Consider the following 20,000-nt stretch of genomic DNA (forward strand, 5'->3'; position numbering starts at 1 on the left):
GGGACAGTGGCAACCTGGAGAGGTAGTACTCCATCTCAAGGGACAGCCCCAGGGATGGCACGGCCAGTGTGGACGGATTTTCTGGTTTTTCGGGAAGCTGAGAACATGTGACACCATCACAAGGCAGATTTCCCTTTCTGGTCACCTGCTTGACTTCTGTTGGAGCAGCTGGGGCTTGGGCCTTCCTCTGCTATCTTGGGTACCTGTGGCCGAGGCGCAGAATTTGGCTGCATCTTCTCTAAGGCAATTGGTACAGCACCCAGCTACTTCTGGGGGTGAGGTGAGGGCCAGCCGTAGGAGCCCAGCTTGTTTTTTTTTTTTTTTTTAATGATTTCATCAAAGCATACTATTAAATAGAAAAGCAAGGTACAAAGCAGTACACCTCACCAGATCCTGTTTTTTTGTTTTTTTTTTTTTTCTCAAAATACTTTAAGCATATAGTTAGAATCGGAGGAATCGCCCCCAGTGCTGGTTCGCTCTGAGGTCAGATTATGGACTACTTCCCTTTGCACTATTTCTGCTTTAGGACGATCCTATGCTACTTAAAACCAACAGGTACATAAAACTTGTAGCTCTCTTCCAGACCTGAAGAACGCACACCACGTGACTGGGCGCGGTCACCTCTGGGGAAGGCCAAGGGGTCTGGGAGCTGGCAGGTCAGAGGGACCTGGTTTGCCTGTCTTTCTGTATCGCTTCCATCCTACGTAATACAGATCCCTGGGCTGCAAAGGTCAACACTCCCCCCAACCCCACTTCCCCACGCATCCAGAGGTGGCAGGAAGCCTCTCCCCTGTCGGAGAGGGGAAAAGCTTTCTCAGGGCCCAGGTGATCTTGTCTTCACCCTTCCCCTACCCCAACCCTCTCACCACCCCCCCGCCCCACCCCAGGCGACCGTCATACGCACTCAAAGAGGAGCCGGGGGCCTCATTGTAACACTCATTTTTATATAAATATCCGCAAGTCATGTTACAGAATAAGCCCCACCGGGGAAAAAAAGTCAACGATACGGTTTTGTGAAACTGACCCCTGCCTTCTAGGTCGGGCCCCAGCCCGGAGGCGCCTGCTGCTTTGGGAAGGCTGGGGCTGCTGCCGCGAGGCCGCTCAACAAGCTGCCCGTGCCGCCCGCCCCGGGCCGACCCCCTTCTTTGGTGTGTGGTGCGTGGTGACCTTTTCCGGTCCCCACCTTGGCCTGGGGCAGGGTTCTGGAGAACAGGGTTCTGTGGAGCAGGGCCCAGGAGTCCTGGGGGCACTTGGAAATCGGGTGGGGGTACTGAGCCAGTAAGAGGTGGAGTCTGAGGCTTGGAGGTTGAGCCTTCTTGGGGGTAAGGGGCACACAGTTAAACAGGAACAAGTCGGGGGAACCCAGGCTGTCAGCCAAGCAGGAAGCATCTGCCCTTCCCCCCAGCCTGGGTCCCTTCTGTTGGTCCACCTCCTGCGGGACCCCGCAGTCCCAGGGAGGAGCCCTGGGTTCCTGCCTGTCCCCACCCGGCTCTTGCCCCTGCAGTCCCCCCCGCCCTCCCACAGAGAGGCCAGAGGCTAGGAACACAGCACCAGTCTGAGGATTTAATTAACCAGGAAGGGGATCGTTGAGGGGCACCCCTGTAAAAATGTACAAAAGGTCTGGGGGGCTATGCAGAAGGGGTGATAAATATGTACATGGGACCCCCCTTCGCTAGCCCCTCCCCCCAGCCCTAGGAGGGCATGGGGACATGGGTGGTAGGTGAGGGGAGGGGGGCACTTTGGCCTCTGGCTTAGTGAGCCCTTGGGGAGGCAGCCCAGGGGCCTAGAGGCCCTGAGGGGGTGATGGTGCACCTCGGGAGATCCGGCTCTGACCTCTGGACCCCGCTGTCATGTACACACACAGACACTCGCCCCTCTCTCGAGAGGCTGGTCACTGCTGCCCTCCCAGTGACCCCACGGTCCATGGGACTCGTGCTCTCCTTGGGGGTTGGGGCTTCTGCTCCCGGGTTCCATAACCTCAGAGGTGGCTGGTGAGGTCACAACCTTTGCCCTCCAGCCCTGGCTTAAAAACCTCAGCCCTAGGACCTTGTCCAAAGGAAGGGGGGATGGAGCTTTGCCCCTGGCTCTCCCCTCCCTCACCTGTCAGCCCGTGCAGGGCCAGGGGCCCTGGGTGGGGAACCGGGCCGGGGTGCCGGCACAAGTGGAGGTGGTGCCCCCAACAGGGCTCCCGGTGGGGTCTTGCTGAGGAGGTGCGGGGTTCCTGGGGCCGCAGTGGGCGGAGGTGGAGGTGCCAAGCGGCTGTAGAGCAGGGGATGAGCAGGCTCCAGGCCATAGAGACGGGCAGCAGCCACGGCCCCAGGGCCTGTCAACTCCTCCCCTGCCTCATAGAAGCGGGGTGGCCGGGCGAGGCGCGGGGGGCCTGCCAGCCAGGTGGGCTCTAGAAAGCCGGGGCAGCGCTCTGAGGGGCTGGGGCCCAGGTAGGGGGGCGGCCGCGGCCTCTCCAGCAGCAGATGGAGGCCCTGGGGCCCCGTGGCCGCGGCGGCAGCGGCGGCGGCAGCGGCTGCGGCAGCGGCAGCAGCGGCGGCGGCTGCGGCGGCCTCCTCCTTCCGCTCCTCCTTCACCCGCACCGCCTCCTTGGCCGGCCGGGTCCCTTCCTCGCCGGCCCGGGCCTTGGGAGTGGCAGGAGAGACGCGGAGCTGGGGCCTGGAGAAGGGGAGGTCCCTGGGCGGGTGTGGGGAGAGAAGAGGGCACTCAGAGGGTGGCCGTGGGGCACAGGGGTGCGGCAGGGGCGCGGCGGCCGGCCCTACCTGTCCTTCTCCTCCTTGGTGAGAGTGGGCTCCCTCCGCTCCACAGGTCGCTCTTTGTCGGAGCCTGGCGTCCGGGCGGCCTCAGGGGGCCGGACCCAGGCAGGGAAGGCCAGAGGACTGCGGTGCAGGCGGCCCCACGGGTCTGGAGGGGAGGCGAAGGCTGGGGGTGCCCCTGGGCTTTCTTTCTGGGCAAACACGGCGCCGGAGTCTGGGCAGAGGGCAAAGGAGAGAGTGCCAGGGCCCGGCCTCCCCGGGGCCTGCCGGTCCGCAGCACCCCCTGCCCCAGCCCCCACCCCCCGACCGCCCTCCCCAGCACTCACTGAATGTGGGGCTGCCCAGGCCTCCAAAGGCCCCGTTGGAGAGGGCAGCCAAGGAGGCGAAGCTTGTGGGACGCCCAAAGGGATCTGCAGGAGTAAAGGGGACCGGTCAGGACCCTGGGCAGCAGCTCCCAGCAGGCACCAGAAACTGGCTGGTAAGAGGCAGGCCCCAGAGCCCCTGGTTCTAACCACCACGTGCTGGGCATCTCCTGGGCCCCGCGAGGCATGGAGCTTTGCTGAGCATCAACAGCAAGCCCCACGAGGCAGAAGTACCATTTCCACCCAGAGATGAAGAAACAGGCTCAGAGAGGTGAAATGACTTGCCACCGGTCGCCTAGCCAGGGGGTGGGCCTCTCTCTCAGCAGGGGTCAAGTCCTCCTGCCCTACTCCCCCACTCTGCTTATCTGACCCATCTTAGCAGAACCCAGCTCTCCTGAAGGCCTCTGCTGCTTCCCCCAGCCTGACCCTAACTTCACGCATGCATCACACAGCCAGAAGGAACAACACATCTCCGTCCCCAAAGGAACCTCCCTGTGACCACAGCCACAGACACCTTTCCCTACGTCATGGGCTTGCCTCCGCCTCGTCTACCCACACTCGGCTAACTCTGCCCAGGGGGCTGCTGAGGTCCCTCGGGGTCAGGAAGCATGTTCTCCCGGGCGGACGCAGCCTCCTACCCAACTCCTCTACCACGGGCTCACCGGCCCCTACCACGGGCTGCTTCAGAGACAGGGGCTGGAGCGTGAAAGTCACCCGCTCCTCCTCTACTCATCTCCCAAGTGAGGACATCACGGCTCAGAGGGGTACAGTAACTTGTCCAAGGTCACAAAGCAAGTGGAATTGGGTCCCCTCCCCTGCGCCGCCCATTCCAGCTGTCTCTAGGGTCTGATTTTCAGCTTCCCCAGATCAGGGACAAGGCCGGAGATGGGCCGGGGTTGCCCAACGTGCCCTTGGCTCTTACCAATGTGGGTGCTGGGGCTCAGGAAGGGTCCGTGGGCCCCGGGAGCTGCCGTGAAAGGGTTGGCTGCAGCGTGGACGGCACCTGGGGCAGAGAGGTGGGAGATCCTGATGAGGCTGAGTGGGCCTCGGGCTACACACAGGGAACCTCAGGCCCTGGTGGGGCTGGCCAGACTCACCAGTCGCAGTGAAGAGGGAGGCCGGGTGGGAGAGCTCCTGCCCAGGGGGCAGGGCCCCATAGGGCCCCGGAAGGCAGGGCAGGAGGTCGTTCCGAAAGTCAAGCTTGTGGGAGTCACCCTGTGTGGGACACAGGGAGAGGGGCCGTGAGGGAGGGGCCGGGGCAGGTCCCGTTCTTGCTCTCCTGCCCCTGGGTACCCTCCAGGGTGGCCAGCACCAAGATGGGGCTTGGATGCCTATCCTCTGGGTCTCTCCAAGCCGTCTCTGCCCATTCCCCTAACGAGCCCGAGAACCAAAGCGCTAACTGAGGAACTAGATGCCGGCTGTGACCCCGCCCAGCTCGGGCTTCCCCTGACTCTCAGCCCCGCGGTCCCCGGCCCCTCGGCCCCGGTACCTTCATCTTTTCCTGGTGTCTCAGGATCATGTACGCCACGCGCACGTGCATGGCACACCACTTCCCTGGTTTCTGGCGCCCCAGAAGGATGACCAAAGGGAAAGGGAAGGAAAGAAGGTTCACTCGTCACCCACTCCAGGCCTGGCCCTGGGCCTGGCCTCGGCACGCAACGTCCCCAGTCGTCACCCCTAGAGCTGAGGGATGGCTTGGTTCACTTTACAGCCTAGGAAACTGAGGCTCAGAGAGATCAACTGTGTTGCCCAAGGTCCCGTGGCGCTTCCGTCCGAGCCCAGGTCTGAGAGCCCGACGCCTTCCACTTTCTGCTCTTCCACAGCTCACTGCCCCGCCCCCCGTCTTGGGCTCCTCACTCCTTTCCCAGCAGGAACCCCCCTCAGCCAAACACCCTGACACCAGCCCCCAGCCTCATGCAGCCTGAGGCCCTCACCAAACTCACCCTCAAAGGTGGCCGGAAATGGTCGGGGATCTGGGGATGGCAAAGGAGAGATTGCAGGCAACTCAGACCTGTTCGTGCCTGGTGCCTCCCTCAAACCTGCCTTGTGGCAAAACCCAGTCCCATCCTCCTAGGCTGAGCATCTCCCCTCCAGCAGGTTTCTGAATCAGGCCCTCTGGGGGCACCCTGCTGGGAGTGCTGGGGGTGGGGGTGGGTTAGGGTAGGCAGGATGGGGGTGTCTCAATCCAAGAAGCTATCCCATGAACAACCTTATATAACGGGGGTCTGCCTAAGCCTTCCGTGGAAACAGGGCCTCTTCCGGGAACTGGGGGACCTCTGGTCTAGTCTTCCCTTTAGGAAGCGTGTCCTGTGCTTTTCACAAAGTTCCCAGAGTCCTGGGGTCTAAGGCTTTGCCTTCCCAGCTGCCTCACGAAGGGGCAGCTTATCTTTTAATTGTTTTATGGACAGAATTTCCTGGTATGATGTCATTTGGAAAAAAACAAAAAGAAAAAAAAGCAGCAAGCGTGCTATGACTTACGAAATTTAAAAGCCCCTACAAAGCACACTGTACTGCTCATCTCGTCCCAAGGACACCCCATGAAAACTGCTCCTTGCGCTGGGGAGGCCTGCTGCTCACCAGGTGGCCCGGGACATCCCTGACTGCATACTGCAGGGAGGATGGGCGGGCCGTGTGCTCTCCCCTCGCGTGCCTTCCGACTCCCCCAGGACCTGCCTGGCCCCCCTCACCTGTGTCCCCTTCTGGGGGAGCCCGCTTGGCACTGGCCCCAGTCGTGGTGGCAGCTCAGGGTTCGTGCTCTGGGAAAGGGGAGCGGAGGGTCAGACAGGAGAGCTGGCACCAAGCGCACACGAAAGGGACGCAGAACCAAGCGGGGCGGGGGGCCAAGGTGGGAGCAGGGCTTCGGAGGAAGGTGGGAGGCCGGGCACGGACGGGGCAGGGGAGGGCGGTGCGTGGATCTGGGTCTGGATTGGAAGCTCACCTTGGGCTGGAAGGCCCCCTGCAGGGAGCCAAAGGAGACAGCCGGCGGGAGGCCCGGCGGGAGCCCGGGCACTGCGGGAGGGAAGGCCATGTAGGGCTGTGGAGAGAAGGGGGCTGGTCCAAGCAGGGGGTGGAGGGGCAGCCCACGGCGGGTCTGCCCGTCAGGCCTGTGGCCTCCACCCTGAGCCCCCCCGGGAGCACTCCCAGGCTCAAGGCTCTTGCTCTGAAGACTGGACCCCAGGAATCAGGGCCTTAGGCATGGAAGCAGCCACACCCACACACCGCCCACACTCACACACACACTCACATTATGTCGGAAAAGGCCTTCCATCTTTCCTGGGTATTTCTCAAACTAGGGAAGAGAAGGGAAGAGTAAGCTGCCAGCGGGGAGCCAGGCCCTTCCCCTGGAGGCCACGCCCTCCCCCAGGCCTCTGGACCTCATCACCAGCCCAGCGAGGAGCTCACCATGTGGGGGCCATGGGGCGGCAGCAGGCCCGGGGGGTAAGGTGTGAAGTGCTGGTGGGTGTGCTGGTGGGTGTGCTGGTGCTGGTGGTTGTGCTGGTGGAACTGGAAGGCCAGGGGCCGAGCCGAGCCCCCTGCCCCCACCACCTCAGGGCCACCCTGGGCATTCAGGTAGCGAGAGTTCAGGTCCTGGCCGATCAGGTCCTGCTCTGTGGGAGGGGAGGGGAGAAGGCTTTAATGGCCGGGGCCAGCGGGTCAGCGGCCTTGGGCCGCGGTGACTGGCCTTCCCTCTGGCCTCGAGCCACTCCCTCCTCAAGCCCTGCTGGCTGCTGAGGCCCAGGTGCCCCACAGCCGATGGGGGCCCGAGCCCGGGGCTATGGCCCCCCACCCTCCCCGGCCAGGACCCCAAACTCACCAGAAAGGGCGTTAGCGGCTGAGGCCCCAGGGTGCCCTGGCACCTGCAGCAGGGGTGGGGGTGGGGGCAGGGCGGGGCCAGGGGAGAGCAAGGAGGGGTGGTGGGGTGGTGGGGGGGGCCGCAGCCCAGGTGGGGGGAAGCCGTGGGTGGACAAAGGCAGGGGCAGTGAGGGCGTCGGGGGCCGGTGGGTGAGCTGCGCGGACGAGGAGGAGGCAGATGAGGAGGAGGAGGACGAAGAGGATGATGAGGGGGGAGGCTGAGCCACGGGAGGGGCCGGGGCCTTGGGGGGCGGCCGTGAAGAGCTGGGGAGAGAAGTGGGGAGATGAGTGAGGGGTTGGGAGGTGCCAGCTCTGACGGGAAGGGGTCAGAAGCCTGGGTGATACCGTGACCTGTGACTTTGGTTCTCCCAACATGGGAGGTGGCAGAACCTGGCCCCCAGGGCCCCTCCTCCCCCGCCCCCCGGGAACCCATCCTCAGCCTGCGGTGCCTCCCACACCCAGCAACCCTCTCTGCGCTCGTGCTCGCTCTCTCTGGGTCGCTTCCACACAGCTGCCGCTGTCATCTCTGGCCGTATGACTCCCTCCTCTGACTCAAGCACAGCACAGAAGAGATCATTCACTTTGACGCTTCGTTATGACAGGCCACCTGGGTTCCCACCCTGGGACAGTGGAGGCAGCGCCGCGCTGGCCTGGCCTGGGAGTCAGGAGGCCTGAACTCTGGGCCCGTCTCGCATTGACGCCCTGGGCGACCTTGAGCAAGTCACTCTCCCTCTCTGAGCCTTAGTTTTCTCAATCACAGTGACGATGGCGATGGTGACAACAGAAGCAGTAACGGTAGCATCAAAGATAACGGTGGCAACCACGCTTACCCTCCGGTGAGCACCTACAGCAGGCCGAGTGCCGGCACCTCCTTCACAAGCTAACGCGAGTCCCACACGCCCCGCGCCTTCCCAAGGCTGCCCAGCCACGGCGCCATGTACAACTTTCTGCACTGCACTCTCTCTCACTGCGCCTCACCCTGAGCGGTTCCACGAGAAGTCAAGAGGCTGGTGGACTGGCTGTATTCTTCTAAAGCACAACACAACTATCTCACGGCTGCTTTTAAAAACCCACTCAGCCGAGACCTGATGTCACCCCGTAGAGCCCTGGTGGTGAGCGCGCACGCACGCTTTGGGAAACACTGCATTCACTCGTAATTAATCCTCGCGACAAGCCTGAAGAGGATCGCCCTCTTATTTCACTTCACTTCATAGCAAAAGGAAATGGAAGCTCAGAGGGGTGAGGTGACTTGTCAAAAAAAAATCACACAGCCAGTCAACGGCAGAGCAAGAATTTGAATCAAGGTCTGACAGCAAAGCCAGCTCTCTTAATCACCATGTCAGCATTTCCCAAAGTATGTTCCAGAGAATACTGCCCCTAGCAGATGTGCCTTACGAGAAGTTCTCAGCAGGAAATGACATTGGGAAACAGCACACTGGATTCCCCCGCCCAGGAAAGTACAAAGGGCTCGGCTCTGTCCTGCAGGGACGTCCTATGCCTGGCTCACAGAGCCTGGTGACAAGTCACAGCCCCCGGGGACCATCCCGTGTCCCAGCCACAGGACGCAGGGGCTGGCCCCAGACCAGCTCGGAGCCCCGGCCCACTCACCTGCCAGTGCTGAGGTCCAGGCTGCTGCCATAGGGAGAAGTGCGGAGGCCGAAGGGCGAGACCCGAAGCTGCAGCTGGGGCTGGGGTGGGGGTGGCAGACTGGGGGTGGCCGGCAGGGGTGCAGGGGGTGAGACGGGAGGCCGAGGGGCCGGTGGAGGCGGTGGTTCCTTTGGGGGGAAAGGCACTAGCAGCGGGTCGGGCCCCGGGGGCTGCTCCTGGCTCCGCTCCAGGCCCGACACTTTAGGGACCACGGAGAGTTTTGCTTCACAGTTCCCATTGAAGGCGCCATGGGGGCCCGAGGCTGTGGGGGCAGGAGGACAGACATGCTCAGCTGAGGCTCACGCCCACCCCCTCATCGTTCTCTCGCCCCCAGCCCCAGCCCCAGCCCGAGACCAACCTTTGCTGGTTGAGACAGTAAAGGACGGTTCGAGGTCATCATCAGAGACCTGAGGAGGAAGGGGACACGGTTAGGTTGCGGCTGGGCCAGGAACTCCACCCACGCGCCAACAGCCTCTGCGGCCTGCTCAGAAGTGGCAGAGGGGGCAGGTAAGTCTGTTCCGTCAGCCTGGCTGCCAGCCGTCGGACGGCGAGCTCCATGGGCCTCCGCCGGGAGGAAGCGATGGAGCGGCCGAGCCTGATGAGCCAGCCGGCACTGCAGTGGCGGCAGAGAGAGGCGGGCGAGTCCCAGGACAAACGTCAGCCGTCACTACTGCCGGCCTACAGGCCTACCTGGGCTACACACGCGTTGTGTCCACGAGCAGCCGCAAACGTGTAACTGCCGATATTTAAAAACCCAAGCCGCCACGTTAAAACCCAGATTTGCAGCTTCTCTTGAGAATGGACCCCTCTTGCTGGGGGACAACGATCAGCTAGAACTGCGTAGCAGCCGTCCCCTCAGACTGGACGAGAACTCTCCGGGTCACCGTAATCCCTGTGCAGCCAACTTGTGCAACAGGAACGAGACACGCGGGAGGGAGCACACATCTCCCAGCAGACGGAGCGTTACCCGCCACGACTCGCTGTCTCGACAGCGAGCGGGCCTGGAGGCTGCGATCTGCCCTTACACCCAAAGCTCCCGCACGGGCGACAGCAGCTCCGTGGCCCGGCTGCCGTGACCGCGGCCTCTGCACAGACTCTGATCCACGCCACCCCACTTAGGAGAGCTGGCTAATGGCCAGTCCCATGGTCGTTGTGGATGTCCCTGGAGAACAGTGGCAGCTCCCGGGGCTTTGGGGAAGGCCGGGGGGGGGGGGGGGCACAGCAAGACATGGATCGTCCATTCTCTGGTCAACTAGCCCTGGCCACAGAAACAGAAGCCATTCACTTCTCAGACGCCCCCTCTCCACTCCTGCCCCCACCGCCCCGTGTGAAGCTGCCCCAGGTCCATGCTCAAGGGTGGCTCTGGCCCCTGCGCCGGAGGTCTCCCACCCGGCCAGCTCAAGCCCCACTCACCCTCTCGTCCAGGTCGCTCTCCGCGTCACACTGGGGAGAAGGAAAGACAGAGGTGTCACGAGGGGGCAAGGGCAGCGGGGCCGGGGGCCAGGGTGGTGCAGGCGATGGCACTTACTATGTATCCAGCTTCCACAGAGTGACGGGAGGAGGCCTGGGAAAGACCAGAGTCCAGAGGTAAGGGACGCGGCCTGGCCGGCCACTTGGGGTGAGTCTCCGCTTCCAGCATAGGCGCCGACGTCCTCACCACCTACTCAGCCGCTTGTGCCGGCTGCGTCCCCTGCCACTCACTGCCCACTCCTGCTCCCTAGGCGCGCGCGCATCTCTGGGGCTCCTGCCCCCAGCAACTTTCCCCCTCTTGGCAAAACTTCTGACTGCAGCTTCAGGGTCTGACTAAGACGGCCTGAGGGGGCTTTCCCTAACCACAGCCCACCTCCCGGGCCCCAGGCAGGGCGGGCGAGCGGCTTCCTCATGTGGCTTTCGGCTCTCTCTACCTCCCGAGGCTTCTCCAGCCCTGCTGCTGTCCTGCCAGACGGCCACCCGCTCCGGGGAAGGCAGGGACCCCGCCTAGCGCACGGGCCAGCTGCGTCCCTCTCACAGGGTTAACCCAGCGCGTTGGAAACACACAGTACCAGCCCAAAGCAAGCGGGTGCACCTGCAGACAGGTCCCGGGCAGGGCTGGGAACTCGCCCTTGCTGTCTTCGCCTCTGCCCTTAGAGACCGCGGTCCCTGCTGCCGGCAGCCAAGCGCCCAACGTGACAGACATCCTGCCCCACTGCTTTAAAGGAGGGGAGTGCGTGCCAGGCTCACCTCTTTCCTTCTCCGCTTATTGGGCCATTTGCGGGCCCGGTCCCCAGGGGGCCGGCCAGGCTCCCGATCAGAGCTGTCCCCTGGCTCCCCGGTGGCCCCACTGGAGCCCCCCCTCTTCCGTTTCCCAGAATGCTTCAGCCGGTGTTCCAGTCGCTCTGGGGGCTGGAGCGATGCATCCTTCTGTGGAGGAGGAGGTGGGACTGAAGCGGGTGGCAAGAGGCAGGCTCCCGACCTCTCCGGGGGTGCTACCGCAGGGCGTCTCGGGGGCCGGGGAGCCCGGCTGGTCCCTGGAGGCTAGCTCTACCTCCTCCCACCCCAGGGTGGGGCAGAGGCCTGGCCAGAGGAGCCGGTTGCTCTGGTTTGGGGTGCCAGCATTCCCCCCTCAACTCCACCCACTCTAGACACCGTACCCTGCTCTCTGCCCCTCCGGAACCCCCCCAAAGGCCCCCAGCCCCAGCAGGCCCCACCTGCAAGGCCTCGAGGCTGGCGAAGCTGGCGATGGCGAAGCCATCGATCAAGTCCTCCTCCTCCTCTTCCTCCTCCTCAGGCTCCTCCTCGGCTTCCCCGTCCTCGGCGCCCCCCTCCTCCTCCTCCTCTTCCTCCCCGCGGCTGCCCGAGCCGGCCGGCCGCTTCCGAGCTCGGGGTCGCGGGGGCCGAGGCCTGGGTCGGGGCCGTCGCCGCCTCGGGCCCCCGGGCCGCTCTCCGGACGAAGCTGACGACCAGGGCCTGGCAGGCGGCGGCGGCGACGACGAGGACGAGGAGCCGCGCGGGGCGGCCAGCAGGGCCCGGGGCGCGTCGCCGCCTGGCCCTCGGCGGCGCCGCTGCTCCCGGTCTCGGTCTCGGCGCGAGCAGCGCCGCCGCCGCCGCTCCCCCTCAGCTGCCCAGCCGGGGCCCGGGGCCGCGGCCGCTGCCGTCTCCATGGCGACCGCCCTCAGCGCTGCATCCGGAGGCGGCGGGGCCCGGAGCGGCCTGTCCGTAGGCCCGGGGTCGCAGGCGCGGCGCTGGCGGCTGCACAGAGACGAGAGGGCCACGGCTTCCTCTTAAAAGCAGGACCTGCGGGCCCCGAGTTCGCTCCAAGGCCAAGGCCCGGGGAGCCGGCGCCGCCCCCGGGGCGACAAGCCCGAGGGCCTCCCCCTCCCCTGCGGGGCCGGCGGGGCCGCGACGGCGAAAACGGAGTGGCCGTCCCTTTAAGGCGAGGCCTCAAGTTGTCCAGCCCCTGGCCCCTTTAAGACGACCCGACGGTGTCCGGCCGGCCTAGTGCAGTGGCCGCCCCCTGCCAGGGGTCGAGGCAAGTCTCCCCGAGGAAGAGGAAGGGCCACCCCTTTAAAAGGGGCCGAAAGCTCGACCCGAAACGCAGACCTCCCCTTTAAAAGTGTCTCAAGTCCTCCGGCTAAAAGAGGCCACCCCTTTAAGGAGTCCAGGGTCCTTCAGACAGCAGGCCGTCCCTTTAAGGGCTCTGGAGTTAAGTTCCAGTCCTCCACAGGCGGCCACTTCCCCTTTAAACTGAATTTAAAGGCCTTCTTGCGTGGGGGAGGAGGAGGTGGGAAACCCCACTCGTCCCAATTCTCCCAACAGCACAGGTCTCAATTTGTCAGCTTCGGTTCGGCGACTTCCCCTTTAAGGCTGGCGTTGGAGTCTGCCGAGTTCAGCGGCCACCCCTTTAAGGAGATTTAAAGGGGCCTCCTCCGGGCCCAGCTCCTCCAGCCTCCGCCTCCGGTCGCCATGAAAGGCGCGAGGGGGGGCGGGGCCGCGGGGCCAGCCCTCCAAAGCCCCGGATGTGAGGCAACGGTGACGGGTAGCGCTTCTCTGTCCGCCGACATAAAAGTCTCTTCCTCCTTTCCTCCGTCTCTGTCTGACTTGCGCCCTAGGGGATCCGGAGCGGCCGTTGGGCAGCGGGGGAGCTCCAGCGCACCCTCTTGTCGTCTCCCTCGGAGTCTTGGGCCTCTTCTCCAGGACTTCCCTGCCCCTCCTCCCTCTTCCTCCTCTGCCTACACCTCCTTCCTCTCTTTACCTCCTCCCACTCTCCGCCCCTTTCCCCTCACCCTCCAACAAGCTCAGTCGGTGATAGGTCGAGAAGCAACGTCAGAGCGAGGGGCGGAGCCCAGCCCGGGGGCGTGGGCAACATGTGCCCGCCCTCAAATCTTGGATTGGGTTACGTCAGCTTAGCCCCACCCTTCCTCAAGTCTTGTGACTCGACTGGTTAGAAGTAGGTGTTTGGGGCGGACCCCTGTCTGACCCCGCCTCTTCCTGCTCTACGTTTATTGGCTCGCCGTCTGACGGCATCGGGGCAGGAGTCGGGAGGTGGTACGGGAGTCACTGCGGGCGGTTGGCCGCTGGGGGGCGCGCGCCTGTGCCGGTGCGGCCCGACGGCCACTCTCGGTGTCCCCCTGGCCGCCGCTGGGCACGGTCCCCGGGCCGCTGGGCACCTCGCGCGTGCGCGCGGCGACGCCGCCGGCCGGCACCTGGGCGGGTCTCTCCGGCGCGCCGCGGGCGTGCGGGGCGGAAACGGCGTCCCCTCGCCGCCCTGAGCGCCCGCGCCTCGCGGCAGTGCGCCGAGCACTTTCTCACGCGTCCGCTCGCTCGGGAAGAGCGGGGCCAGGAGGTAGAATTAGCTCCGTTTGACAGAGAGGGAGGGCGGTGGTCGTCAGGGTGTGGAGGCTCTCGGAAGCCCCGCGGGCGGGTCCGCGCCGCCTCCAGGCCGGGGAGGCAGAGCCCGCCGCTCGGGCTGGTGTCCCGCGGGTGCTGCCGCTCCCTGGTGCAGCGGGCACGTCCGTCCCTCTCACCCGGATACGTGCGGGCCGGGCGCAAGGGGCCGCCAGCAGCAGGTTGTGGCCGGCACGTTGGGAGGAATTCGGGACCGTCTCGATCAGGCCGTGGCCCCTTCTTGGGGGCCCAGGGTCACCTGTCGTCTGGAGCTGTCCCGCATCAGTAGTGGGACACAAAGCATGGGGTCGAGCTACCGCTGGGACCCGAGTCCCACGTCGGAGTGCTGAGTCCCCACTAATGCACCCGGGAGGCGGCAGACGATGGCCCAGGCACTTGGGCTCTTGCCACCCACGCGGGAGCTGAATGACCGTTGCGCCCCTCTGTGCCCAATCCCCTCCTTTCCCGGCACCACTCCCATTTCCCAGTCTTCCGAGGGGCGAGGTAGAAACACCAGCCTGTACTGCCCATCAGCCTCCAACTCCGCTTCTGGCACACACACACACACACGCAACAACAAAATCAGAAACGTATCGAAAACTTTACTAGAAATATAGAGAAAAAATATAACTGCCTTGGAGGGTTTTCCCTTCCTCCAGGATGGACGGACAGGCGGATGGACGGAACTCCTAGGTCTGATGGGGCTGCTCCCCGCCCACGTCTTCCTCCAGGAACAAAGCGTCTAGCTCCTCAAGCCGCTGCTGCAATAGGGGCTCCACATCCGGGCTGGGCGCCAGGGCGGGAGTAAGGGTCCTGCCCGCCGTAGCCCGGACCCCCCGGGATGGCCGCCGCGGTCGAGGGAGGCTGCCGTCTCGGAATTCTACAGCCCGCCGGAGCTTCCTGGAGCTGGTGAGGATCAGGGTCCCGTTGCGCTCTCGGGGCTCCTCAAAGATGGTCTCGAAAGTCCTGGACCAGGCAGGGAGAGGCGCTGGGAACCAGCGTGCCAGCCCCTGGCTCCGCCTGCCCGGCCGCCCTCTGCCTCCGGGAGTCTCACCTCCTGGTTGTGGGGGATTGGTAATTCTTATTCGTGTAAATTTCTTCCAAGCTGAACTCTTTCTTATTCAACCTGGGGGCAAAGAGCAGGGCCACTGAGACCCCCTGGGCCAACAGAGCTGGAGAGGTAGGGCCACATGTGCAGGGCTGTGAGCCTCCGCCTGGTTTGGCTAAGGCAGCTCTGGACCCCGTGAGCCCCTTACCTGATTGGCCGGGGCAGCCCCATCGGGGTCAGGTTGAGTTGAGACCGGGCTGGTGTCCTGCGGATTCGGAATCGAGAAACCTTCCCCATGGTCTGCAATTAGTGGGACAGAGGCTGAAGGGGTGGCCCGAGGCGTGGCGCCCCCCCACCCCCCCGTGGCTGCTCCCTGCTGGGTCCACCTACCTTGGTCTCAGGGTCGGAAAGCACCTTGTCCTTTGAGGCTCGTGGCTCCTTCCCCTTGGTTGAGCCCAATCTGCAGAGAAGGTCGTGGCTCAGGGACAGATAAGAGCCGCGGTGGTATTCCCGTCTCCTGCCCCCTGGACACTCGGGGAAGGAGGCTGGGCCCGGGCAGGGGCCAGAGTGTGGAGGAAGGCTTATTGAGAGCGCTACCTGGCTTCTGCCGGTTCGGAGAAGGAGGAGGTGGATGCAGCGGACGAGCAAGGTGGGGCTGCTCCCACTCCTCCGAGAGGGAAGACCTCTTTCCGGAGACAGGGCCGAGGGGGTGGCGGGGCTCGGGCCATCTCCCCACCACCCACAGTGTGCCGCCGAGGCCGTGGCCGGCTCGCTGGCGGTGGGGCAGGGGGCCAGGTGCAGGTGCCTGAGCCAGGGGGCCCCAGATCAGGGCAGGAGTGGCTTCGGCCCAGAGAGAGCTTAGGGAGGGGTGCTGGGGTGTGGTGGTGGTGGTGGTCCCGAGTGCGCCACTGGCGGATAGGGGGCCGGGGGCTGACGGACGCAGTGCCCTCAACAGCCCCCGCCTGCTCGGCCTCTGAGATGGCGATCTTCAACTCCAGCTTCATGGGAGGTGAGGGGGGTGGGGGCCGTGGCGCTTTGTTGGGTGTGAGGAAGATGTCAGCAAAGCTCTCCAGCTTGGAGCGGACGGAACGGAAGAGGGGGGCCAAGCCCCAGGGACTGAGGCGGGGGCGTAAAAGGCTGGACGGTGGTGGTGGGGTCGGTGGGGGCTCCAGAGCAGGATCTGGGGCTGAGGAAAGGAGAGGGTCACAGGTGGGCACACCTCGGCTGCGGGCATTTAAGCCCCCACCTCAGGAGCCACGGCCCCTCTCCTGAACGCTAACACTAGCCTCTGTCCACAGAGGGATAAGCCCACCCCTGCCTGCATCACGGGCCTCCTGCTTGTGGAGTTTGAAGGCTCTGAAGTTAAGACCCCGCCTTTGTGTCCTGAATCCTGTCCCGCTGCCGCCTCTGCACCTGACACTCCCCAGTTCCCATGGGATCTCCCAGGTGCCAACATCTCATTCCTCTGCAGGGGTCCCTTACCTGGTGGTGGGCTCTCCGGAGGGTCTGCAGGCAGAGCAGACGGCTGGAATAGGGGTTCCAGGTCCTTGTGGAGAGGCGCCCCTGGCCGATGGACCGTAGTCACGGGCTCAGCTCTGGGGTGAAGGGGCAAAGTAAGGCTGGGCGAGTTTCTAGGTACAGATCCCACCTGCGCCTCCCCTGCCCCTTAAGGCTTCTGAAGGTGCTATGACGGATGGGCTGCGTAAATCCTGGTGCCCCAGCTCTGGATACCCGGAGGGTGGCTGTCGCCTGGAGGCTGCCCCAGCCCATCTCACCTTTGCTCTGGGGTGAGGAAGCTGGGGCCTTCACTGGCGAAACCCTGGGTAAAACAGGAAGTGTCTGGGCACAGGCAGGGAGCCTGCCGGGACCCCTCAGCTCCCCGCGTCCTCACTCTCAGGCCCAGCGGACGTCTCTACGCTGTCTGTCTGGGCGGCATCTGTGCTCTGTGGCCAGAGAGAAGTCCGCCCGACTCCGGTCTCTCCCACCGTCTGCCATCCTATACCTCAGCTGGGGGTCTGGGAGCCGCTATGTCTTCCAGCATCACCACCAGCGTGGGTTGGCGGGCCTGGTCCCCCTTTCGTGAAGGCCCCTCCTCTGGGCCAAGGATTGTCTTTGCTCGCTGCTTCAGGGTGGGAGGGGACAGGTGGGTGTGGCTCAGGGGCTGTCGGCACAAATGCAGCGGGTCGGGGGGCCTAGGGAGGGAACAGAGAGGTCAGAGGAGCTAGGCGGGGTTCCCAGCTTACCCTCGTCCTGCCACACTCACCTGGCCTGCGAGGACCACGCGGCCGGTCGGGGAGGCGAGACAGGTGCCTGGCTGCACACGGAATCCTGGTGCCTGCTGTGGCACCGGGCGTGGAAGGGCTCCTCCCCGGGCACCAGGGGAACCTTCAAGGAGGAAGAGGTGTCAGGAGCTGAGTGAGGGAATGAGGATGCAGTAGAGGGGGTCTCGCTGCGCCTAACGGTATGCTAACAGCCACACGTCACAGCTCGCTCGTATTCGCTCCGATCCCCCAGAGGCAACTTGGTCTGAATCAGGAGCCGGGTATCCTAAGTCCGAGCTGCAGGTGCAGGAGGTGGGTAATCTCAGTCTCACTCAGGCTGTTTGAAGAGATGTGGGTGTTTGACACAGAGGCTAGGAGACCACTGGCAACACTTCTATCTCAGATCGTAGTGCCTGGTTCCAGTTCCGCTCCACTCTGGATTCCAGCTTCTTGCTGACTGCGCACCCTGGCAGGCAGCAGGTGGCGGCCCCAGAGTCCCTGCCACTTGTGGGAGATCTGGATTGAGTTCCTGGCTCCTGGCTTTACCCTAGCTTGACTGTTGCAGGCATCTGGGCAGTGAACCAGCCAGTGACCCATCTCTCTCTCTCTCTGCCTCTCAAAATACATTAAATAAATATTTTAAAAATGAAAAGAGTGGGTGACTTTGGGTGGATCACTGCCTTATCTGGGGCCTCAGTTTTTCTCATCTGTGCAATGGGACAAATGGTCCAGTTCTTCCAAAGGAGGCTAGGCTGGAACGAAAGCAGGAGGGTTTCTTAGAACTGCAGGCATGGGCTGCGACCTAACAGGGTTGTGAGAGGGAGAGGGGTACCGGAGACTGCCCAATCCTTTGGTTAGAGTAGGTGGGAGCCAAACAGGGTTCTAGCATGAGGGAGGTGGATTCAGCCACCGGCATGAGAATGAGGTGTCCGGACTCCAGTTACCCTCAGTAGGCAAACAGTCTGATTTTGGTGCTGAAAAAAAAAAAGGCTGGGGGAGGAAGAAGGTGTCCCAGTGCGGGGGGCGGGGGGGGGGCTCACCCTGTGGGCAGCCATAACATCTTCCAATACCACGGCCAGGACCCGCCGAGAGGCCTTTTCCAGGGGCGAAGGGGTTCCCAGGGGCTGCAGCCTCGGCCGTTTCGGGCTTCTGTCTCCCCATAGTGTTCGAGCCAGGGGCTGCCGGCACAGACTCGACTGGCCAGGGCGGCTGGAGGGCGAAAGAAGCAGAAGACGTTCGTCTGAACCCAAGGCTGGCTCTGTAGTTTCCCGCTGCGGCCGCCAGGATCCCCGGGTCTCCCGGGCTCCAGACGGGCGGGCGGGGTGCGCTCTCACCTGGCGTCCCGGGTCAAGTCCATGGGGGAAGCGCCGGCTCCGAGGGGTCCCTGGGGGCTCCCAGGCTGCAGCCTGGGGTAAAGGGGGAGCGGGCAGTGAAGGCCAGCCCCTCTCCCAGGGCTCCGCCCTTCATGGTCCACCCGCGGCTGCCGGTGGCCCCCCGGCCGCAGCCCTAAGGGAGCGGAAGAGCGCCCCCGGCCGGCCGCCCGGAGCGGGCGCCCTGCCGCTGCCGACGCCTGGATCCGCGGATCCCGCGCGCCCTGCCCGGCACCTGCCGCGAGAGCCCAGCCCGCGGCCGCTCCAGTTCTCCCACGGCCCACGCCTCCCCGGGGCTTTTGTCCCCGCAGATTCCGCCCGAGGACTTCAAAGCCGCAGTCTCCACACACACTGTGACAGTCCTCCCTCCCATCAGAATCCCAAGACTGGATCCCCGAGGACAGAATCCTACAGCGCGGCGCCTCCAGTCACCCGGCGCGCGAGGCGCCTCCTCCTCCTCTTCCTCCCACCGTGAGCCTCGGCTCCGCAGAGCTCCACTCAGACGCCGCCGGACAGAACTCGAGCATCACTGAACTCAGTCTGGATCCCGGGGGATCCACTGTCAAGCAGATACCCCCCTTCACTCCAATCCCGGGAGGTCCCGCCCACAGGCCCCTCCGCCCTCCCGGGTCCCCGCCCAGCCTTCTCAGCCCGGGACCAGATGGCTCGAAGGTTGCCTTCCCCGCCCCCCACTCCTGCCCTCTCTCCAGCCGCCCCGCGCCCTCCCCCACGCGCCGCTTACCGCCGCCTCCCGCGGATCCCGGGTCTTCCACAGCTCCAACCTCCGGCTCCTTTAAAAGCAGCCTTGGCCGACACTGCCCAACCGCCGAAGGCCTTCTTCTCGGAGCCTCCGGGCACCGCCCAATCGCCGGGCCCCGTCTTCCGGGGTGGTGAGAAACGGAGTGAAGCCGCCCGGCGGCCATCTTTCCTAGGGGCAAAAAGCCAAACCGGCCAGCGCCGCCATTGTAGTTAGGGGCAGATAACTTAGTCCTCGGGGCAGTGTAGTGGACAGGACAGCGTCATCTTTTGAGGACCAGGCAGCGGCCAAGTCATGGACCAGGGTTCTTGAGGTCCTGAGGCAACAGCAGTGAGGCTAAACGCCGCCACGTTTTTTAAGGGCATCTTCCGGTTCTCTTGTTTTTAGGCCAATAATCGTCGACTGCGTGCTAACGATACGTGCAATTCCCAATTTCCTAGAGCGGCCGTCTCCGAGGCCGGTTCCGGGAACATCCTAGGTTTTTGGATTGGATGCCCAGCGCGTGTTTCCACGTTCAGCAGCGGGTTGCGAGGGGGGGTGCGGAAGAGTCCTCACTCGGAACACCTGGGCTTGACCAACGAGTAGGGCGGCTGCGGCCTCCGGCTCTGTGGCTCGCTGGGTGTCCAGGCTGAGCCGAGCTGGGCAGGAGCAGGAGGTCGGAGCGTTGCGCTTGCCTTCACCTGAGCGTAGTGTACTTCTTCCCAGGGACCGGGGGCGGCTGCGGACCACGCAGAGAGAGCTCAGCATCGGGGCGTTATTGCGGGACACGCTCTTGGCTTGCTCGCACCCTCTCAAGAGAGATCTGTCCGATGGGGCGGGCGGTGTAAATAGTCTCTAAGGGGAAAAGGATCGGGCGTGAGATCCTGCCGCTGGGAAGGCTGCATCGTGGCGCCTATACCGGGAGCCGGGCTGTTGGTGGGGAGGAAGCGGGCATGTAGTGGCTTCTTGCGCTGTTAAGGAGCGAGCCCTCACCACCTAAGGCACCAAAGCCGGTGCCTCCACTACTTGCCCAGGGTTCCCGGGTCCAAACCAGTCCTTATGGTCTTAATAGAACTGGAGACCCTCCAGGGGGGATCTG

General features: G+C 64.2%; 2 protein-coding genes across 6 annotated transcripts; both read right to left on the reverse strand.

The window, feature by feature from the left end:
* Positions 1-923: 923 nt before the first annotated feature.
* Positions 924-13,136, reverse strand: FBRS (fibrosin). Of its 3 annotated transcripts, XM_051834967.2 has the most exons (18): positions 11,311-13,133; positions 10,844-11,023; positions 10,152-10,187; positions 10,037-10,066; positions 8,982-9,030; positions 8,585-8,885; positions 6,939-7,240; positions 6,527-6,732; positions 6,369-6,413; positions 6,063-6,158; positions 5,812-5,880; positions 5,068-5,097; positions 4,614-4,685; positions 4,222-4,339; positions 4,047-4,127; positions 3,089-3,172; positions 2,769-2,976; positions 924-2,682 (listed from the first exon to the last, which is right to left on the reverse strand). In XM_051834967.2, the coding sequence occupies exons 1-18, from the start codon at positions 11,761-11,763 to the stop codon at positions 2,097-2,099; spliced, it is 2,946 nt and encodes a 981-aa protein (XP_051690927.2). In that variant the 5' UTR covers positions 11,764-13,133; the 3' UTR covers positions 924-2,096. The 3 variants fall into 3 exon arrangements, with proteins under 3 accessions (XP_051690927.2, XP_051690928.2, XP_051690929.2); XM_051834968.2 differs by lacking the exon at positions 5,068-5,097 and having other exon boundaries at positions 11,311-13,136; XM_051834969.2 differs by lacking the exon at positions 10,152-10,187 and having other exon boundaries at positions 11,311-13,135.
* A 932-nt stretch (positions 13,137-14,068) lies between these two features.
* PRR14 (proline rich 14) lies at positions 14,069-19,053 on the reverse strand. Of its 3 annotated transcripts, none has more exons than XM_002721761.5 (12): positions 18,908-19,053; positions 18,130-18,201; positions 17,836-18,004; positions 16,798-16,919; positions 16,537-16,726; positions 16,310-16,353; positions 16,017-16,129; positions 15,132-15,720; positions 14,925-14,994; positions 14,743-14,834; positions 14,541-14,612; positions 14,069-14,452 (listed from the first exon to the last, which is right to left on the reverse strand). In XM_002721761.5, exons 2-12 carry the CDS (start codon positions 18,150-18,152, stop codon positions 14,176-14,178), a joined length of 1,761 nt encoding a protein of 586 aa, XP_002721807.2. In that variant the 5' UTR covers positions 18,153-18,201; positions 18,908-19,053; the 3' UTR covers positions 14,069-14,175. The 3 variants fall into 3 exon arrangements, with proteins under 3 accessions (XP_002721807.2, XP_051690949.2, XP_017193244.2); XM_051834989.2 differs by lacking the exon at positions 18,908-19,053 and adding an exon at positions 18,636-18,849; XM_017337755.3 differs by lacking the exon at positions 18,908-19,053 and adding an exon at positions 18,578-18,849.
* Between the last annotated feature and the right edge of the window lie 947 nt (positions 19,054-20,000).

Source organism: Oryctolagus cuniculus, chromosome 19, assembly GCF_964237555.1.
Source record: "Oryctolagus cuniculus chromosome 19, mOryCun1.1, whole genome shotgun sequence".
Taxonomy (NCBI): Eukaryota; Metazoa; Chordata; class Mammalia; order Lagomorpha; family Leporidae; genus Oryctolagus; species Oryctolagus cuniculus.